General features: G+C 48.1%; 1 protein-coding gene across 1 annotated transcript in view; it reads left to right on the top strand.

Moving 5' to 3' along the window:
• Positions 1-20,532, top strand: part of TMEM132A (transmembrane protein 132A) — a 238,667-nt gene that overhangs the window by 119,232 nt on the left and 98,903 nt on the right. The window contains exons 2-4 of the mRNA XM_069628889.1: positions 5,948-6,159; positions 8,881-9,099; positions 10,452-10,873. Coding sequence (XP_069484990.1) covers positions 5,948-6,159; positions 8,881-9,099; positions 10,452-10,873 — 853 coding nt within the window. The remainder of the gene's footprint in view (positions 1-5,947; positions 6,160-8,880; positions 9,100-10,451; positions 10,874-20,532) is intronic.

The following is a 20,532-nucleotide window of genomic DNA, read 5'->3' as shown; positions in this document are numbered from 1 at the left end:
TAAAGCTTTGGCTGATACATCGATCTGACAATCTCTCGCTTTCTCTTGGTTGTTTAGTATGCTGCCCCATCCTCCAGCTGGGCTTCTGAGTTTCTCTTTCCCCCTCTATGGGGTATTCTCACATCTTACTTCGTGGCTCTTTTCCTCTCTCTTTACTTTGACCCTTTCCTTTTCAGGACACTTGGCTTTTGACCCTCTCCTCTTCAGGGGACTTGGCCTTTGGCCCTCTCCAGGGGACTTGGCTTTTAATACTCTCCTCTTCAGGGGACTTTGTTCTGTCCCTGTCTCTCTACTAAGGTCTCATGGAATGATTGCCCTAGCCTCTTCCCAGGCAGGTCAGTTCTCCCACGTTTTAGGCTTAGGCAGACTGCAGGGGTACTCCCCTTCTTCCCCCTGGTTCAATCAGTTTCCTCCAGGCAGGCAGTGCTGCCAGACTCCTTCACCCAGGTAGCATCTCCTCCCTTAGGATACAGCTGCTCTTCCCTTCACCAGCGTATGGAGAGAAGTACAGGGAACCTATCTGTGAATGAGACCATTGCAGAATGAGCAGGCTCTGCTTTTATAGCCAGACTCATCCTGTTGGCTGCTGATTGGAGGAAAGCCCTGCTTATAGGATTGGTTGGCAGGGTGTTTCCACTCTGGTCCTCTTCTTAAGCACTCTCTCTCCTGATTGGCCAATTGGACTTCTGTTGTTTCAATCATGATTTCACGTTCTTGATTTCCTTTATTTATTCTTTTATTCTGGGATTCTTTTAAATATTATGTGTGCTCCTTGGGGCTCCGTTTTTTTTAATTTGATTAATTTAAGTACCCCCTACAGTTCCCTAGGTTCCTCTGTGGGGATTTTAAACCGGGTCCTCACATATGCTCTATGGTGTTCAAAAAATCCAGGACTTGTGCTAGCGCTGCTGAAGGAAAAGGCTAGGGCCTTTCCTCTGAGGTCCTGCAGCTCCTCTCAACTCAGGGGGTCTCGTCCAGTTCATCCCTCACAGCAGAGCACGTCGCCATCCTGGCTCCCGTTGTTACAGCGCAGGCATATTGAGGGGCGAATGTCCCGTTGTTCCTCCACATGCCGTGAGCTGTGCCACTGTTGTCGCTGAGCTGGCCGCGCTGCTATCGCTGTAAGGTAGTCCTCGATGAGTCTCTTGTAGCGATCGCTGCACTGAGATTCACCACACCGAGTACATGTACGCTGCACATCAAGAATCGGGTCAGTTCGAAAAAAGGACGTTTTACAATTTGTGCTCGGTCTCTTGCCTGTTTTTTATTTTTAGGGTTTAATGCCATCATTAATCATGGGTCAAGCATCAATGGCTTTTATTTGGTTCTGGAGTTGGCTAAATTGCCAACTTTTGGGTATTGTGGCAATTACTAATCCACTAGGCGGTAAGGCCCCTACAGTAAAAACCCACTAAATCCTAGTGACCTAAAGCACAGATTTTGGTGCAGCGAGGGAGGGTCCACCCTTCAGCTTTCACTGCTTGCATGCAGCTTGCTGCCATTTTGTTTCTTGTACCGAAGTTATCTCTTAACTGTAATTGCCCTTTCTTTTCCAGGACCTAACCTCTTGACACACGTTGGAGGTAATATTGCTATTTTAGCATTTTAAATGTGTATCTTGATATGCTATGACCCTGGATCGAACCTGTGTTGCTCCGTGTCGTGTTGCTTCCAAGGCCAGCCCGTTGCCCCTGTGCAATCCACCTTGGGAGGTGCACCAGCCAATGACAGTGCTTGGCGTGTGAGGTGTATTTACCAGCACATCCTTTCGTTCTGTACTCGCTGCCTTGCCCTCCCGTGCACACCTCGACTTCCGTATGTTCTCCTCTTTAAGAAATAATAACTTAACCACGAGTTATAAAATCTCCCCAAAAGGCAGAACCGTTCTTGAACCTTGACCCCAGCAATCATAGGAAGGCAGAGAGGTAATGCCTAAACACCCTTAATCAGAAAACGAGTCTGAAAACGTCGAGTTTTTTGTGTGGGATTTTTGCTCTTTCATATATAAAAAAGGATGGGGGTGGGGTTAGCGTATAAACTAAGGTAGGGGAGGGGCTTTGGGGTCCCCCCTAACATTATTAAAACAAGTGCAAAAAACATTTTGCGGTCTTTTTGGCCTCGTTATATTTCTTCTAGTTTTTTACCGTAGAAAGCAGGCAAAGTAACAAAGGAAGGGCTCACGCCTACGATACACTGCAGATGGCTGGATAAACGTTAGATCTAAAGCTTCACAAATCCTTTATGAATTGGGCACATCTGGTGGGGGATGATCAGTCCAACCTGTGGTGAATCTGGTTATCCTGGGATGATTTGAGCCACAAGAGAATGTTACATGGCCCTTCATTTGGGACTGAGCTGAGTAGCGAGCACAGGCGGTTCTTCTCCTTCTCCTTCTCCTTCTCCTCCTCCTCCGCACAAACTGAAGCAGGAACCTATACTGTTCATTCACCACCCGTCTTTTCCAACTGAACAGATCAGATAACCCCTGTACAATTACCCCAATGCCACTCATCCGGAATGAGTAATTCCCGCTGAACATCAAACTTCACACAATCCAACATATAATGAGGCACAGTCTCTGGGCACCCGCAAGCCTCACACGCTGCTGATGTAACTCTACCCATCAAACACTTACATCCCGCCAACCCTGCATGACCCACCCTAAGGCGATTCAAAATAGTTTCCTCTCTTCGTGTCAACTCTACCCCCCCTCAAACGCCCAAACCCACACTTCCCTGCATACAACTGCCGTCTCTTTGAACTCCTATCCCATTGATCCTGCCACATATCCATACTTTTTCCACGCCCCATCCCCTGTATCTCAGCCACACTCAATGGAACTTTCACATCCACCTCCCCCCCCCCGCAACGTGGCCCCATACACAGCCCGATCTACCAACTCATTACCCAAGACCCCACAATGACTGGGAACCCAAGACAACTCCACCACGGTACCCCATGCAACACACTCCTCTAATCGCTGTCTAATGAGCACAACTGTATCTCTCCTATCACAATTCTCCTCCTTGATAGCCAACAACGCACTCATCGAATCCACAAACCCCACCAGCCTAGCCAACTGTTCCCTATAATCTGAAGCAACACCATATTAATAGCCATTAATTCAGCCGTGCAGATGGATACATCATCCGACAACCTAGCCACCCAGAACTCCTCATCTGCCTGAAAATAGCAAGCAATACCAACCCTGTTACTCTCCGGATTCCTGGAACCATCCGTATATACTTGAGCGCCAACTTTACCCTCCATACTGCACCGCCAATCTCTTAATCACCCCTCTATCACTACCCTTCTTGGTCACCCCCTTGGCCAGATCCAAACAAACAATTGGATCATGCTGCATCCAAATCGGTCCTACAACCCTATCCACATCTTCCACCATACACAACACCTCCACCCCCAAACTTTTCACCAGCCTGTCCGCATGGAATCCAAAAGTCCCCCCTTTCCTCTCCCAACTCGCACTCTTATAAGCATGCATCCAATTAACCTCCAGACACTTCTTCACAGGATGCCACACACTGAGGAACTTGCAACGCAGCCAATACCTAGCACTCAGCTCTTCCCTTCTCAAATCCATTGGCAACATCCCTGCCAACACTTGCACGGCGTCTGTGGTGGATGACCGAACAGTCCCAGTCACAATTCTCATTGCCTTTGCCTGGACACCATCCAACACATTAAGCTGAGTCCTACTATAACTGCACTGCAGCTGAACTCCGAACTCCAGCACGCTCCTGACCAACCCCACATACAACATCAGGTGGCCCTTCATTTGTGACAACGTGTTTCTTCCCTCCGAAAAGGGATCCTGTATCGAGTATGTGCTTGACACAAAAGTACAGAAAGCCGTGGCCCGCCCCTCAAGGACGAGTTCATTACGTTGTTGCTTCTTCCAGAGAAGGGTGTTCTTTCTGGACTGGGATTACAGACCTGAAGCAGAATTGTAAATGGAAATGCTTTTTCCTGAACAATGATGGGATTAGACAATTTTAATGAAAATAATAAAAGCCCAAGATGTGCTTGGTATAAAAAAACAACAATGGACCCTATTGTTTCCAAAGCCAAAAAGGTGCCTGGAGTTGATGGGTGGTTTGCTGGACAAATTAAGACCACAAACACCAACTACCTTAAAATCATCCCACCTACCCGTCAACCAACAAGTCCAACACTGAAACAAAGGCTAACACAATGCTAAGTTCACCACTCAAAGACCTATGTCGCTACACTAAATTTCCCTAACCACCACACTAACCAACCACAGATGCGCCAACAAAACCTTCTAAGCTCTAGACACCCCAGACCACCACATAATGTACATTAACAACGCAGAGAGCACATTAACCACTTTCCTAGACAACTTGCAACGTGTCTAAAACATGCACACCACAGAGCCCTTCCTTTTACTGATCTGCACACATGAACATTTCAGCAACCAATCTTGCCCTGCTTCTGCTCCTACAAGTCTGACCCGTACCTCACTGTTTTTCTCTTGCCGAACGTGAAGCGGCCTGAGATTTTAACAGAACTGTAGAAGTTGTGCTGTATAGGGCAGAGTAACATAACTTTCAGTCCTTCTCTTGTGGATAAAACCCAACCGAAATATTTGTTTCACCTTCAACATCTGAGGGACTTTGCTGAATAGGGGTGGACCATCTAGTGTGGCCCTGGTTAAGGGATAGGAGTGGAACATCTAGTGTGGCCCTGGATAAGGGATAGGAGTGGAACATCTAGTGTGGCCCTGGATAAGGGATAGGGGTAGACCATCTAGTGTGGCCCTGGATAAGGGATAGGATTGGACCATCTAGTGTGGCCCTGGATAAGGGATAGGGGTGGACCATCTAGTGTGGCCCTGGATAAGGGATAGGGGTGGACCATCTAGTGTGGTCCTGGATAAGGGATAGGAGTGAAACATCTAGTGTGGCCCTGGATAAGGGATAGGAGTGGAAATCTAGTGTGACCCTGGATAAGGGAGGACCATCTAGTGTGGCCCTGGATAAGAGATATGAGTGGAAGATCTAATGTGGCCCTGGATAAGGGATAGGAGTGGAAATCTAGTGTGTCCCTGGATAAGGGATAGGGGTGGAACATCTAGTATGGCCCTGGATAAGGGATAGGGGTGGACCATCTAGTGTGGCCCTGGATAAGGGATGGGGCGGACCATCTAGTGTGGCCCTGGATAAGGGATAGGGGAAGACCATCTATTGTGGCCCTGGATAAGGGATAGGGGCGGAACATCTAGTGTGGCCCTGGATAAGGGATAGGGGCGGAACATCTATTGTGGCCCTGGATAAGGGATAGGGGTGGACCATCTAGTGTGGCCCTGGATAAGGGATAGGAGTGGAACATCTAGTGTGGCCCTGGATAAGGGATAGGGGCGGACCATCTGTTGTGGCCCTGGATAAGCGATAGGGGCGGACCATCTAGTGTGGCCCTGGATAAGGGATAGGGGTGGAACATTTAGTATGGGCCTGGATAAGGGATAGGGGTGGACCATCTAGTGTGGCCCTGGATAAGGGCAGCCTAGATGGGATTTGCAGTCCTACTTTGCCTCAAATTGCGTCATTTTGGGTGCAGCAACTTTTATGAGCCAATGTTGCAGGAGAGGTCGACATGACTGCAGTGTGTCGCAGGCAGTGCATGGCAGCCCCGCGGCCCACCCCTCTTTCAGCCATACCCAGAGGGACGGCTAGCAACAGTGGCGAGTGCTTAGGTTGTCACACAACACTCCTGCCCTATCCCTGAGTGGGATTTGCCATGCTCCTGCATGGTAAATCCACAGGAGGGGATCCGGCTTAGTTTGCATGCTTGGTGTTCCACAGAAAAGCACCATGTTTTAATTCTTGAGTTGCCTGCAGCTTGTGTAACTGTTACTGGTGGGAACGTGGTTTTTGTGGCATCGCTTGACCCCTACTCTCTCTTGCAGTGACTTGTGAAGTGGAGCTGGTGGATCGGGTCTTCCTCCCGGCTTCTCTCGAGGTGACCGATGCTCCAGAGTACTTCCGCCTACAGCAGACTGGACGATACCTTCATGGCAATGCATCCCTGACTTCCCGCACAGAGACTTTCCTCCTTACTGGCCGTGCCGCCAGTGCCCCTGTTGTCAGGGCCACATATGGCGATTACACAGCCTTGCAGGTAAGTCTATGCCGATTGTTGGTTATAGCCACTATTGGCGTTTCTTTGCCTTGCAAACAAGGTCTTGCCTGCATCCAATTGGAGATGCAATGGAGCACTCCCTGCTCAGAAAACCAAGAATTAGAAGCATCATAAGGGCTCCTATAGCCAGGTCCCTTCTTCCCATAAGTTAACCATTTCCCAGGCATCTGTTAGGCCATCGGGGACTTGTCTGCTCAGAAGGCAAGTGATCGAAGGCACTGATCAGGGCACCCTTATGGATTTTTGCAGAACTTGGCATGGCACATGTGTGATTTGTCTAGCTGACACATGAGACACCCGTGTCACCTCGTCGTGGCACCCATTGGGATGTAGCATACGGAGGGATACGTGATTAGCAGCCGGATATTGGTACCTACATGGTTGCATCTATGGACTGGTGGTGGATCAGGGCACCTGCTCCATAGCATCTGTATGGCGGCATCTGACCGGTGAGGAATGGGAGGCAGTAGATCCTGGCCATGTTCATAATGTATACATCTGAGTGCTGGGGGATCCGAGGGACCTATGCATGTGCGTCTTCCTGATGGGTACATGGAGGCACCGGACAATGGCACCGACTGAAATGAATCCTTCTGACCGATAAAGGATGGGAAGCCTCTGGTGTTCATGCCGATATGTTTTCTATGCCAGGCAGGTGAAACACCACAAGCCCCATGGCCGTTCTCCATCAGGACACCTGTAGTGATTTCTATACTGTAGACACAGGACTTTAGTCAGGGACCTGGCGAAAGAAACTCGTAGTTTATCTAACCGGTAAAAACTTGCAGGCACCAGGCAAGCAGGAACACGTTTGATGAAGGCACCAGGAACAAGTTGGTAGCAGTACCAAGCCAGACATGGGCAACACAAAAATGTTAGCCAGAAAAATGTGCAAAATGTTGCCAAGTAACATATGGTAGCAGGAGCCTTTTGGATACAAGTAGCAGGCACATTTTGGATAAAGCTGGCAGGAGCTTTTTGGATGCCCAGTGGCGGGAGCAAGCGGGGTGCAGGTGGCGGGAGCAAGCGGGGTGCAGGTGGCGGCAGCAACCTGGGTGCAGGTGATGGCAGCAAGTTGGGTGCAGGTGGCGAGAGCAAGCTGGGTGGCAGGCGCTAGCTGGGTGGCGGTGGTGGGAGCAAGCTGTCCTAAATGTATGCATTTTCGTGAAGAGAAAGCACAGGATAACATGACCTTTCCATGGCTGGAGCAAAGCTGAGTACCTAACTCTTACATGGGTCTCGCCTCTGACCCAGTTTTGTAAATTATATTTTCTCCTCGTCTCTCCTCATCGGTCTGGTGTCAGTTTTCGGTCTCCCCATGAGAACACACTGGTGGCTTTGCTTGGCGCCAGCCGTTTGCATCCCTCCCATGCTTCCTGCTCTCTCCTTCTCCGAGTACCCGCAGGCATGCCACTGGGTTCTGGTCTCAACCTCATTGCAACTGAGGAGCTGCTCCCTGCCAGCCATTCCCGATCCCATGCAGCACGGCCTGGCCTCACTGCGTCCACACTGACCTTTTCCAAGCATTTACACGCCCGTGTTCCTCTGACTGATGTTCTTTCTGGTAGAGGAGTGGTCTGCAACCTTTGTTTTTCCAGATGCTTTGGACTACGACTTTTACCATCTCACATCATTGACTTTGATGGAAGTTGTAGTCCTAAAGATCTGGAGAACCGAAGGTTGCAGACCCCTGAGGGTACTCCTCCTAATGCCACATCAGCATGTTTCTTGGAGGTGATGCCCTAGATATGTTGGAGCAGTGCCAACGGATAAGGAATAAGCGCATGAAGGTGTATTAGGAGGGCACGTGCAATGATTTTGAGGGGTGATGCACTAGAGACCTGTGGGAGTAGTGCCAAGACACGAGGAATGGAACGAAGGGATAAGGAACTAGAAACATGAAGGCGCATCACAAGGACGCAAGCAGTGGCTCTGAGGGGGTTATGCCATGGAGACATGTGGAACATTGCTGGAGCACGTGGCGTGAATCGGAGGGTGAGGATCCAGGGACATGGAGGCGCATTGCAAGGGAAGGTGCACTGGTTTTAAGGTTGACATGCTAGACCTGATGGAGCAGTGCCAAGGTATGTGGAGTGGGTCAGAGGGGTGAGGAGGCACTAGGGACATCTGGGCATAGCGCCACTGCACAGGGAATGGATCCAAGGGATAAGGAACTAGAGCCATCACAAGGGCACAAGCAGCGGCTCTGAGGGGTGATGCGCCAGAGACATGCAGGAGCAGTGCTAGACCATGTAAAATGAGGCACACTGGACATCTGGCATAGCGCCAGGGCACAGGGAATGGATTTGAATGTGCATTTTTCTACACTGAACAGCTCTGCCTCAGTCTCTCATCTTGGTCTTACCCCTTTGTCTTTTATTCCCTCCTCTCGCTTTCCCTCAACTTCCTTTATTTCCATGTCTCTCTGGCCTTTGCTCCATTGTAATTCCTCCCTCTTGCTTGCAGAGCTGTGTTTCCCAATCTCTATAAATCAATGGTACATTAGTGAAGTGATAGATTATGCTTTTCACCCCTTATCCTTACCTACTGGTGCATATTTCTCTTAGTATTGCTTGTCTGTGCTCTCGCATTGTTGCTTGCCTCTTCTCTCATTCTTTTACCCTCGCTCTCATCTCTCCTGTCCCTTTGATTCTCTACCCACCTGAGTTGGGTAAATGGCCTCTTCTTTTCTGTTTTCAGGAGGTTCCCAGTGACCTGTTGACCCTCACCGGGGTGCCAGTGCAATGGAGTGTGCGGGCGGTGCTGGTAGAGGGCTCGGTGTCGCCTTCAGACCCCTACGCTCGAGTGCTCTTCCATCTCATGGGGAAGGACTGGCTGTCTGACAGGCGGGACCTGCCATGCATCACTTTGCAGGCCTTCCACCAGACACGCTCTATCATGAGCGCCTGCCGCATCCAGGTGAGTGAGGGGAAGGAATGCAGCCGAAAGGTCCATTTGCTCACCAACACAACACAACACTACTTTCTTCATGGCGGTTCCCTGCCTTGTTCTGGGGTTGGGAGGACCCTCCAGGGTGGAGAGGGGCAGGATGGAAGTAACCACTATGGGGTTGATGGGCCTGTGAAATGATTTTGCCCCTTTTTATTCTGAGTCGTTATCTTCTTCCAGGTCAACACACATGTTTGGAGGAGCTCTGCATTGAATAGATGGGTGGACCTAATGCTTCTCTCACTAAGTGCACAATAGGTGAACCCCTCCCATTCCCCCTCCCCCAAAAGGTTGCAGACCACCTGGCTTCAGGCTTGATTTGCCGGGGCTGCTTTTCCTCTTTGCCCCCGGTTAGACTGGGATAATGATTGTTGGAGTGGAGTGCAAAAGATTAGTACAGAAGGGAATGAATCTGGGAGACTGACTTCTCTTTTCACATAAGGGCACCCTGAGAGGAGACTTTGTTTGAGTGACTCCGATTAGTAGATTACACAAGGCAGGGAAAAACACCCCAAACTAAATGAACAGGAGGCCAACTTCCCTACCCCCTTTCTTTCACACAAAGGAAGGTCACCGCAGTTCAATCTTAGGCCTGATTTGCAGAGCCGTTTGTGTGTTGATACCAGCAGCATGTCTGCCCATGCATGCAATGATCTTGTTTATGGACGTAAAGACGTTGATCTCGTGTGAGTGCATGTGCATTGATCTTGGGTTTGTGCGGGTCTTTATTGATATTGAATTGAATGTACGCACGAACATGCATTATTCATGTATGTTTACTCACTGATATTGTGCATGCATGTAGGTACATGCATTGTTTTTGTATGGGTGCACGTTGATCTTCTGTCTCTGTTCTTGAATGTGTATTTATAGTAGGCTTTGATCATGCAAGGGTATCTTTTATTCATCCTCTATTTACTTGCATGCTTTGCCTTGTGTGGTGATGTTTGCACATAGATTGTATGAATCAACATACATTGATCTTTTGTGTGTACAAAGATGGTGATATTGTATGCACGCACCTACACTGATCTTGTGTATCTGTACTTCCACAAGCATTGCTTTTTAATTATGCACATAGATTCTCTGATCTAGCATACGTGTATAACACATGCATGGATCCTGTGTAAATTCGTACTGTGTACATATGCAACTGCATTATCTTGTATATCCGAGTAGGTACAAACATGGATTTTGTATGTTTGCATTGCATACATGTATATTGAGACCTCATCTCGCAGAGAGGGGTGTACTTCTGTTTGTGCAGAGCGTGTCTCTTTAGAACTACGTGCCATTCATTCTCTTCCTCTTTGTTACCACAGGCCCCTCTTGGAGTTTGTGTGGTGGAGTTGGAGTTCCCCCAGCGCTGGTTCTCGACCGTGCAGCCAACTACCACTGGACGTCGCAAGGTAACGGCAGAGGTGCCCACTGGTGTCCTGGAGAGCGCAGAGATGTACTACACTATCTCCCAAGTGACTGGAAAGAAAGGCGAGTGTGGCCGGAAGGGGATCCCCCACCAGCGTGTCCGTCGTGGAGGACCACCGAGGAGTGAGGGGCCCCAGGAGCGCCTTGCTTACGTTGGCTCCGTGGAGATGAAACTGACAGAGGTGCCTCGCCGCCAGGAAGTCCGCATCGACAGGAATGTGGTGGTGCGCGTCCCGGATCGCGCAGTGCTCTCTGGTGAAGTCTTCACAGCCACTGTAGTGCTAGGCCAGAACTTCACGGCGGATATCTTCCACATCAGGTGAGGAGCCGCACCCAGAGGCGTTCATGCTGTGGTGTTGGATCAAGACGCTACTGGCAAAATGTGGTTACAGCGTTATTTCTTTAATTTTATGTTTATACTTTCATTTTTAGCACAAGTGGGGGGGCATTTTTTGACCCCCACCTCTTGACCTCTTCTCCCTCAGCCCCTCTTTGCACCCATGAAGGCCAAGCCGGGTAATTTACATCAAAGAAGGCTACAAAATCCACCAAATTGAAATCCCTAATTTTTGTAATTGGGCTTCTACTGCTGTCGTAATCGCAGTGAAGTAAAACAAAAAATTAATAATAAAAGGCAATCTGAAACTTGTGCCAGCCCCTTTTCACATTTGGAACAATGTCTTCCCGAGTGACCCTCTCGCATCTCCTCCCACCTGGGTGTAAAAGCACAGCCACATGAACAAAAAGCAATGTCGCTCGCTCTTCTGCTGTACAGTGGTCCTTATTTTATTGGTTGCTCCTTCATGATATGATATGGCATTTATAACGCGCCTATACACAAGTGTTTCAAGGCGCAACGAGGCAAGGGAGGGGGAACAGAGGGAAAACGGAGACAACGACCTTACTAAGCCAGGTGAAATTGAGATCGCGCAAGTGCAGGGAAGGAGGGGAGAGGGGATAAGTGCGGGGGGAAAGGGCGAAGGGGCAGTGCAGTGCATAGATAACACTAAATAAATAAGACAATAAATAAGTGGGGCCAGCTGGTGGCAAGTGCAAGGGTAAGTGCAGACATCAGGTGTCATCTGCAGGTAGGGGGCTGTAGGGATACAGAGACAGTCCCTGAGTGCAAGGGTTGCCAGGGGGGGCAGTGCAGGAGTGCAACTGGCAAGGAGAGCACCCGGGCCCGAGAACAGAGGGTAGCCAGGTAACCAGTACAGTTTCAGCCAGGAGATCAGCAAGAGAGAGGAGGCGAGAGAGCAGAAGCAAAGAGGAAGGTCTTGAGGTGTTTCCGGAACTGGAGATGGTTCTCCTCAAGTTTCTGAGAGGCAGGAAGGCTGTTCCAGAGGGAGGCCTCAGCCGAAGAAAGAGATCTAACACCAACTTGTTGCTTGGAGAAGCGACTGACCCTGAGGGAGTTGGAGACAGATGAGCGAAGAGCTCGAGAAGGAAGATATTTAGGAAGAGTTTTGAAGGTATTGAGGCCCCAGGCCCCAGAATGCCGTGTGGACAATGCAGAGGGTTTTGAACTTAATACTCACTGCCACTGGGAGCCAGTGCAGAGATTTCAGTCCTCAGTCCTGGAGAGATATGATCCCTGGGCTTGAGGACCAAGGACAAGTCTTGCAGTCCTGTTTTGGAAGAGTTGCAGAGGGCAGAGAGTAGAGGCAGGAAGATTTAGAAAGAGGCTGTTGCAGTAGTCCAGCCTAGAGAGAACCAGAGCTCTGGAGACAGTCACAGATTGCTTAACTGGTTGCAATATCCCTGCGTGATTTGTCACTTTTTAAAAATCGATTCATAATGTAGAAAGCATTTCTTTTCATAGCACAACCTGATGAGGCAACCTGCCATGAGAACCCTACCATTTTACTCTCCAAATGTGTCTACAGTGTTTCAGAGTGAACTCCACTTGACCCCAGGTGAAAATGCTGATATCCCGGTTTATGCCATCACAGTAAGCCTGAAAGCACAGCCCATACAACTCTTGATGCACCATTTAAACACTATTGCAGAGGGGCTGTCTTAAAGTGGCAGTCCTCCTAGCATACCATCCTCATATATCATGGGCTGGACCAGGGATTGGCCAGGGATTTTAAACCGATCGTAGAGACGCTCAATAGAATGCAGTGGGGGTCAAATATAGGGCAACATATCAGTTTCTCATTATGTGACCCTCCAGATGTTTCCAACTACAAATCCCATACTCCTTCACCACTGACTGGGCGTGCTAGGGATCATGTGAGTTGAAGCCCAAAACATCTTTACGGCCACATCAATGGTTATCGGTCTAATAGAAATGTAATGGGACAAAACTTGTGGACACAGTGATTAAAATATATATAAAATATTTTTAAAAGCACAGATGAACACTCAAAATGCACCCTCTCGGAACTGCCAAAATCTGCATACAGGGCCGCAACACAGCCTTCTAGGTAGGGTCAAAAATGACAACTACTAGAGAGAGTCTGAATATTTTACATATTCCATGCATTTTCTTTTTCCGATATGTTTCTCAGAGTTTGCAGAGAGACAAGGGTCTCAGCAAGGCAATGCATAAGGGAAATCTAAAACCAACCCCTTGCCATTGGATGAAATATCAGTCAGCCCTCCAACAGGCTCAATGTTAAAAGCAACAAAGCCACAAGCAGAAAAATAGAGGAGGCAAAGGGCATTGGCAGAAGCCAGGCTGCTTCTCTTTTAATGTCTAATGGTGGATGAAGAGATTGCTCTCAAACGCAGCGACAACGAGACCACGCACAACGAGACCACGCGTAGCTCCCAGCAAACGCCTCTTTGTGGGTTCGCTCTCTGATCAGCTGATCGAAGCCTGCGCCTGCAGAGCAGTGAATTTCATTTTTCTTTTAGTCTGAGACGCTCTTTGAGTTCAAACGCATCTTTGTCCCCGATCTCTCGTTGACCCAAACATGCTAGAAGTACTGAAGATATGTCCTAGCGATATGAAAATGTTGAATATTGCCAGTGAGCCTAGTTATTCGCTTGTGGGAATATCCTTGCAGAAACATTAACAAAGAACTTCAGTGAAGATTTGTATTTTCTCACAATACATGATGAACCTGTGAAATGTTTCTAAAGGTGTTTGATTCATCTAAATCTAGTGTGCATTTTCACTAAACCTTTCTACGGAGCTTCCAGGGCTCTATGATTGCTCGCCCCCAGCAGGTTCTGTCCATTGCTTGTTTAGATCTTTCTAGTCCAATCACATGTCCGTGCCGGCATCCTGTGGAACTGAGGGGACTCTACTCTTGCCTCGCTTAGGGTGGAGACCTGGCTATTGTGGCAAATTGGAAGGAGGACGTAGGAACTCTGAGGACATGTTTCACATGGTTTTATTAATGGAAAAATTAGAACTCCTAACTTTCCCTATCACTATTGGTGGCCCCTACCTATGTTACTAAGGTGCTTGTCAGTCATTCGTGAATGCCCAATGGACTGTCAGCTGTCCAAACCAACCTAACTGACCCTGACACTATGATAACTAACTTAGGCCAGAAGAGTGGCTCCCTTCGCCTGAGGGTACTTCTGGTACCAGTATTAGGATTCCTTATTAATATTTAATCTTCACATATTCACTTGTTATTTCTAATATTAGCCTCTGTAACTCTTCAAGTGGGCTATTAGCTTTTCTCTCCTCCTTGCATATAGCCTTGGTGGATCTTTTATAGGATCTGTATTCTTGGTTACTAGATTCAGTGTTCTTGAAGAATATTATTTCTCTGCTAGGCCTTTTCTCCTGGAAATTATGGTTCACCTTGTTCTGGTCTATTGGATTTTGTATGATGGTCACCAGGACATTGCTTCTGAGCTTTGTCTCATAATATTCTCTTTCTGTTTTGTTATGCTCTTCTTGTATAGAATATCAGTGCATCCCCCTTTTCCCAGGGTATTGTTATGCACTGGTCTTATCTTTCACTCTCAAGATTTTCAATACTTCGTTCTCTTATATCACAACACTTTCAAAAGTTCATCAGTTTCACGTTCAACTTTTCCTTGTGAATTGTACAGGGACGAGTTTCTTACATGGTCAAATGATTCCCTATGGGCCTCCCATTATTCCTGTTCTCCCCGTTACCTTTTGGCTTTTCTGGTTTCTCTGGAAGCTTCCCTCTTGTTCCGTATTGCCATCTGCTTGCTTTCTTTCACCGGCGTTTCCTTCCTCTGGTTTTTTCTTCTCACGGTGTCCCTGTATTCTGCTGAGTGACTACACCTTTTTGCTTTCTGCTTGCGGCGGTATCTGCCATAGTTTGTGGGCCGGCTGCCCACCATGGATCGTTTGTGGTTGCGCCACCACCACCTCCCACGGGGCTCCTCCCTGTTCGGCTTCTCACAGTGGGGATTTGCCAAAACTCTGGCATCTCTGTTCAGTAATGTGCAAACTTGAGGGCTTCACGGCTCACGCTTGCTCCAGGTGTTATGCAGCTTGGGGCCATCCTGCTGCCTGCGTATGCATTGCTCTCTCTCCCTGTTGCTCATTGCATACTTAGTGGATTGGATACTTCCATTTAAAGTTGCATGATTTCTTTCTGGGTGAAATATATACGTTTTTATTCGTCCTAGTGTTGTATAAAAGTTTCTAATATTGTAGAGCATCCCATGTAGTCCACGGTGTGCACAGCTTTAAGGAGTTCCTCACAGGAGTCCTTGTCCCAAAGGGGGGGGGGTCTCTCCCAGTGAGGTCACGCTTTCCTCTACCCCTAGGGAGGGTGTTGTGGAGTGGGCTCACCTCCCTAGCCTCTCGGGGGCAGGTGGGTCCCCACTTGAGAAGGGACGAATTCCCTCGTTTTCGTCACAGTATCCTGTGAAAAGGGAACTTTCGTAGTCCTTCTTACTGAAGCTCTGCTCTCCTGCCACTCTACGGCATCCCTCGCACTCGCAGCCCCACAAATAAGTTTTGCAGAAAAGATGGTGTGCTCTAAGCATGTCTGGCATAAAATACATTGTCTGTGACGCAGCTTAGAGGAGCAATCGGTAGTTAACGGCAATTGGCGTTTTGAGTGTGTTGGGCTAGAGGTATTCAAGAGGTCCCTGGGTAAGTGCCCTTCTAATATTTTGTAAAGTTCCAGAGGGGTTGCCTTGGCTGCCAGGGTCTAATTGTTCTTTAATTGTTCTTTAATTGATCAAAGTCTGGTTTCATTGTCTTCATGGACAATTCTTTGCTCGGAATCCGTTATCTGGATCTGGAGGAGTGCACCAGTGCTCCCCTCAGTTCTGCCTTCATGTGCATATAACTCTTTGCCAAGTCTTCTAAATGTGTCCAGGGTGTCATTCATTTTTGATGGCTACTACTCCTGGGCCCCTCGTTCTTATGGTGCCAACTCTTATTATGCTTCAATTACTGTAGCTATGAGCCATTGTGCTCTGTGCGCCTTTTTTTGCTCTTAGTCACTTTGTTGTTCGTTGTAATTGGTTATTTGTAACGCTCTTACTGCCCAGAGGTTTCTAAGCACAGACCGAGGGATCGGACCTGCATTGCTCTGTGTCGTCTTGCTTCCAAGGCGGGCACGTTGTCCCTGAGCTATCCTCCCCAAGACTTTTACTAGATATATGCATTCTTTAAAGGCTTTCCCCCCAATCTACCAACATCCATGGGAATAGATTTGCCTTCCTTGGCCAACCAGGACCTTCTCTTTGCTACTCAGCCCTCGTTTGGCAGGTGCAGGTTCTGCTTAAATGGGAAGGTGTGTAACATGAGTGGCCTTCGCGAAACTGAATGCAGCTGCCCCTTGAGTCAAAGGACTGAAGTTAAAGGTGGTCAACTTTAAGAGGGACCATTGTAATGAGCAATAGATGGCCAAAGGAAGAAAAATCCTTTTGAAAAAAAATAATATCCTGAAATGTGTATTTTGTGATATGTTATTCCAGGAACATGTTTGTTTTTAAATAACAATCTTCCCATTCTTTGAGCATTTATGGCAATGCATCAAATGGCAAGTCCTGCCTTTATATGAGATCTGCCATTTTTTTGTATTCTGTGGGTGCATAAAGGAATTTCATTTTGTTGGTTTATCTACGTGCGTGTGTTGAGGATCGAGTATGGCTATCCGCATTTAGCAAGATGTCCGCCTCTGAAGAGTGGGGTCTTAAGGTTCCTGCTGAAATTTAGGATGGAGGGGTTCAGTCTGGTCTGCTTTGGTAAACGGTTTCAGAGAAATTGTGAAAGCAGCATAAGGCCCTTTTCTGCGTTTTGTTCCCCTCTCGCAGTTCTTGGTTTTCATTCTGCGGATGCTGTCTTCTGATGCTGATTTGGTCTCCAGAGTTGGGGAGTTTCTCTGATGGGAAGAGTGTGAGTTTGGTTGTGACTGGTTAGTGCAGTTGTCTTGAACATGTGTGACGGAAGGTGTAGCCATTGCAGCTCTTTGAGGATATTTGTGTTTCTTCTACTTTTGTAACCCACCCATTTCGGTATTTCAAGGATTGCCCTTGTTTTGGTATTCATATATGCAGGATTGTACTTTCCTGTTGAGATTGGGTTTGGCATCACTGGTTCGGTTGAGTTTTGGGTATTGAGAGAGTAGATTACATTGTCCGTTGGAGGCGGGCATCTGCACATGTGGGGTGCACTTCCCCAAGCCCCCATCTATTGCCTAGAAGTGAATGTGTTCCTATACTCCATAGACCTGGAGGTTGGTCTTAGGGATTACATTTTTCATGGGAGGAAGAGCGCTTATCTTGCAATCTTCAGTAGCTAGTTTCACTTTTTTATCGGCTCGGCCCAGCATTACCTGCTGATTTGCTTGGTTTGATCCTGAAATAAAACTATGGCTGCAATCCTTTAATGGGGAAAGCTGGATGGAAGTGCATTGTTGAGCTGGCATCTCACCTGGAAATGCAGTGGGCGAAAGCTTCTTCCTCATCTCGCTTTGTGCTGGGCATACTCCATTTCTGCACGTGTTGGCGGGATCTCTTCATCTCTTTCTGGGGATCACGTGCCTCACATGCTTCGTTATTTGCTTCTGGAGTGGTTGGGCTTTTGTGCTGTTGTGTTCCCGTTTGTTGAAGGGTCTCTTTGCATGGCAATTGTCTTCATTATCAAGCATGTTCTTTGGTGTCAGAGTGCCTCTTGTGCTGAAAATGACACCCAGAACTATAGGGGAGCCACGTATATCTCTATCATATGCCGAGCGGTTGGGGAGCTTCTTTTACCTTAATTCATGGTGTGGTGCCTTATCTTGGCACGCCAGAGAGTTCCACATTCCTCCTCCATGGGCAGAGAGCTTCCATCGGCATGTTTGAGGTGTTGCTCTGTGGCAAAACGTTCTGTTTGGCCATGTGAAGTTTTGCTTCAAATTAGGAGAGGGAAAGCAGCTCACTTACTCTGTGGGGTGTTCTGACCACACCAGAGTAATAATGTATTTGAAAAAAAAACAGTCTCTCTGGTCTCAAAAGAGCTGCATTCTCCTGGTTCGAAAATCGAACTTGCCTGCAGGAAAAGCCCAAGGAACTCCTGAAGAAGAGGTGAAACATAGTCCTGCTTAGACCAAGCCGCGATGAGACGAGCTGCGGATAAATGGCAGCGAATCGACTAAGACCACGAGACCGGCTTGGACAGCTCAGCAAGTGATGACTGCCACTAAGACCTGGATTTCGCTCACTAGAATGCTGCTCGTGTCCCCCTCCACAAACTCAGCCATGTTCTCTCATACTCTCCTTGTGACGCGTGGCAGCGGAGTCGGGATAATGAGGAACAAAGGCACCCCACCTGCCCAATAGTCCCTCCATGCTCAACCCCTACTGACTTGGAACACGTTGTGTTCAACTCCTTCAACCTCACCCATTAACTATAATCACCCTCTATCAATCACCTGGCACTCTTGTCTCCTTCCCTGATCTTGGCCGACATCTTCTTAAATGTCTGCCCAGAAAGGTGCCCACTGTACTCATGGGTGACTTCAACTTCCCAAACATGTCCAATGCCCGCCACTTTTACCTGGAATTCCTCTTCTGACCACTCTTGTTCCCATCCACAATCAACCAATTCACATCCAGGGAATCTCGGCCAACCCTTTCTTTCTTCGTTTCTTAGCTATCGTGCAATTCTCTTGGATGTCTCCCTCTGGCCACCCCTTACTATACTTCTGTCACTCTCCCTTCCTTTACAACCTGTTTCATCCCTCTCGCTAAATGTAGATTTTACCCCAACTCAATAGCTCTTTATCAGGCCCAAATCAGGGCTTTCCTTCAACCGCTCTTCTCCCTCTCCACCCAAACCAACTCGCTTGAACTGTCCTTTCTATACTTTAATTCAGTACATCCTAGAACTCCTGTTTCACCCACTCTGCCCAGGATCTGGCCTCTAATCTGTTGGTTTAGGATGCCCGCAACACTAACTGCTTCAGTGACCTAAGGTCTGGTATCTGGCTTTCATTGCTTTCAACAAGTAATCATTTCTTGCCCAATCTACTGCAAGAAACTCCAAAGGTTTCCTCTGGCATCCTTGCAAGTTCTTCTGTCCTGTAAAGGCACGCTGGCCTCCCTTCACCTTCCTCATTCTTCTCCTATCTCTCACCTGATGACTTATCCTACTATCACTCGTGCAAATTGTCCAACAGTGGCACATGGACTGCCCCTCTTGCCTTCCTTTCCCAGCTACTTCTCAAAGTCTCATTTATTGACTCTTTCCCTCTCACCCCAGCTGAACTGGAACCCATTCTTTGGGCTGCTAACCATCTCCACTTTTTTCACTTTAACATGTCACGTGCTTCTGGGATCATCCAAGCTTACTACAGGGATGCTGTGCACCAGGGGTATTGCTAAGTCTGGAAAAGACCTGGGGCTATGCTGACATCTGGACTGTTGGGATTCGGGGCTAGCTAACCTTTTGGTTATAGCCCCTGAGCTTCTATCCAGGACTACAACCAAAAGACCCAGGTCTATAACCCCTCAAACCCTCTCCTCCTTAGCACCACCTCTGCTGTCCTTCTTAAAGTAACGACTGATCACCCTACCAATGCAGCAAGCGATCGGCTACTCTCCCTTACCACTTGAAAGGTTTGTGATATACGGTGTTCTACCCAATTACATGTCATATGACCACTTTGTAAAGTGCTCTCTCAAAACAGAGGGCACAGGACATGCTGCTCAGCCAGAGTCCCGACATACAAAAGGATATTGCATGCTGAGCTGCAGTGAAGGGTACACATACGTGTGCAGTGCTGGCAGGAAGGAGCTCAGTAGCTGGGTGCAGTCCTTGCAGATCACAAAAGATGGGCGACAGCAGGGAAGTGGGTAGTGTTGTGGTGGGTGTGTCACATGGGCTGCAGCCTAGGGATTGAGAGGGTATGTGTCAGTGCTTTCTATACTTTAGTATGCTGAGCCTCCCTTGAGTAACAATAATGTTGCTGGTCCTCCCCAAATACTAGAACTGCTTATATTTTCTATTAAGTGGTTCACTAAGCCGGAGGGCCCCCGGGCATCCTTTCGATACCTGCTAGAGGGGCCAACTCCACACCTTGAAGAAAGGTAATCCAAGAAAATGGGACTACACCCCAAGGGAAAGAAAGGGGAGAGAGGGCGTCGTGCCATACGTTGCGTTTCAGGGTGTGACCTCCCCGGCCAATAACAAAAAAGAGGAAGACAAAAACCATGAGGGGAAGTGGAATTATGTAGAAATGCCCTCACGAATCGGAAAAAGGTGTTATGGGAGTGATGATTGGTGGGCAGCAAAGATGGCAGGGAACAGGTGGCAACCTAACACAGAGCTGTTCAACTGTATAATTTCTATCGCCATCTACCTGGAGATCAAACCTCTCAAATTCCTTCAATTTTGGTTCTGTAAGTGTCGCCCCAGTGAAAATGCTCTCACCGGTGATTCCAACCTCTTTACATCTGCTCACCACTCCAAACCTTTTCATCTTTATCCTCCATTTTTCAGCTCCCCTTTGACATGGCCAATCTTTCTTTTCTTATCTTTTTCTGGGAGCTAGGCCCCTAGGGCAAGTCTCTTGCCTAGATCCTCTCTGGCTG

This window comes from Ambystoma mexicanum, chromosome 12 (assembly GCF_040938575.1).
Source record: "Ambystoma mexicanum isolate Mex_15411 chromosome 12, UKY_AmexF1_1, whole genome shotgun sequence".
Taxonomy (NCBI): Eukaryota; Metazoa; Chordata; class Amphibia; order Caudata; family Ambystomatidae; genus Ambystoma; species Ambystoma mexicanum.
This window is presented reverse-complemented; position numbering and strand designations above follow the sequence as displayed.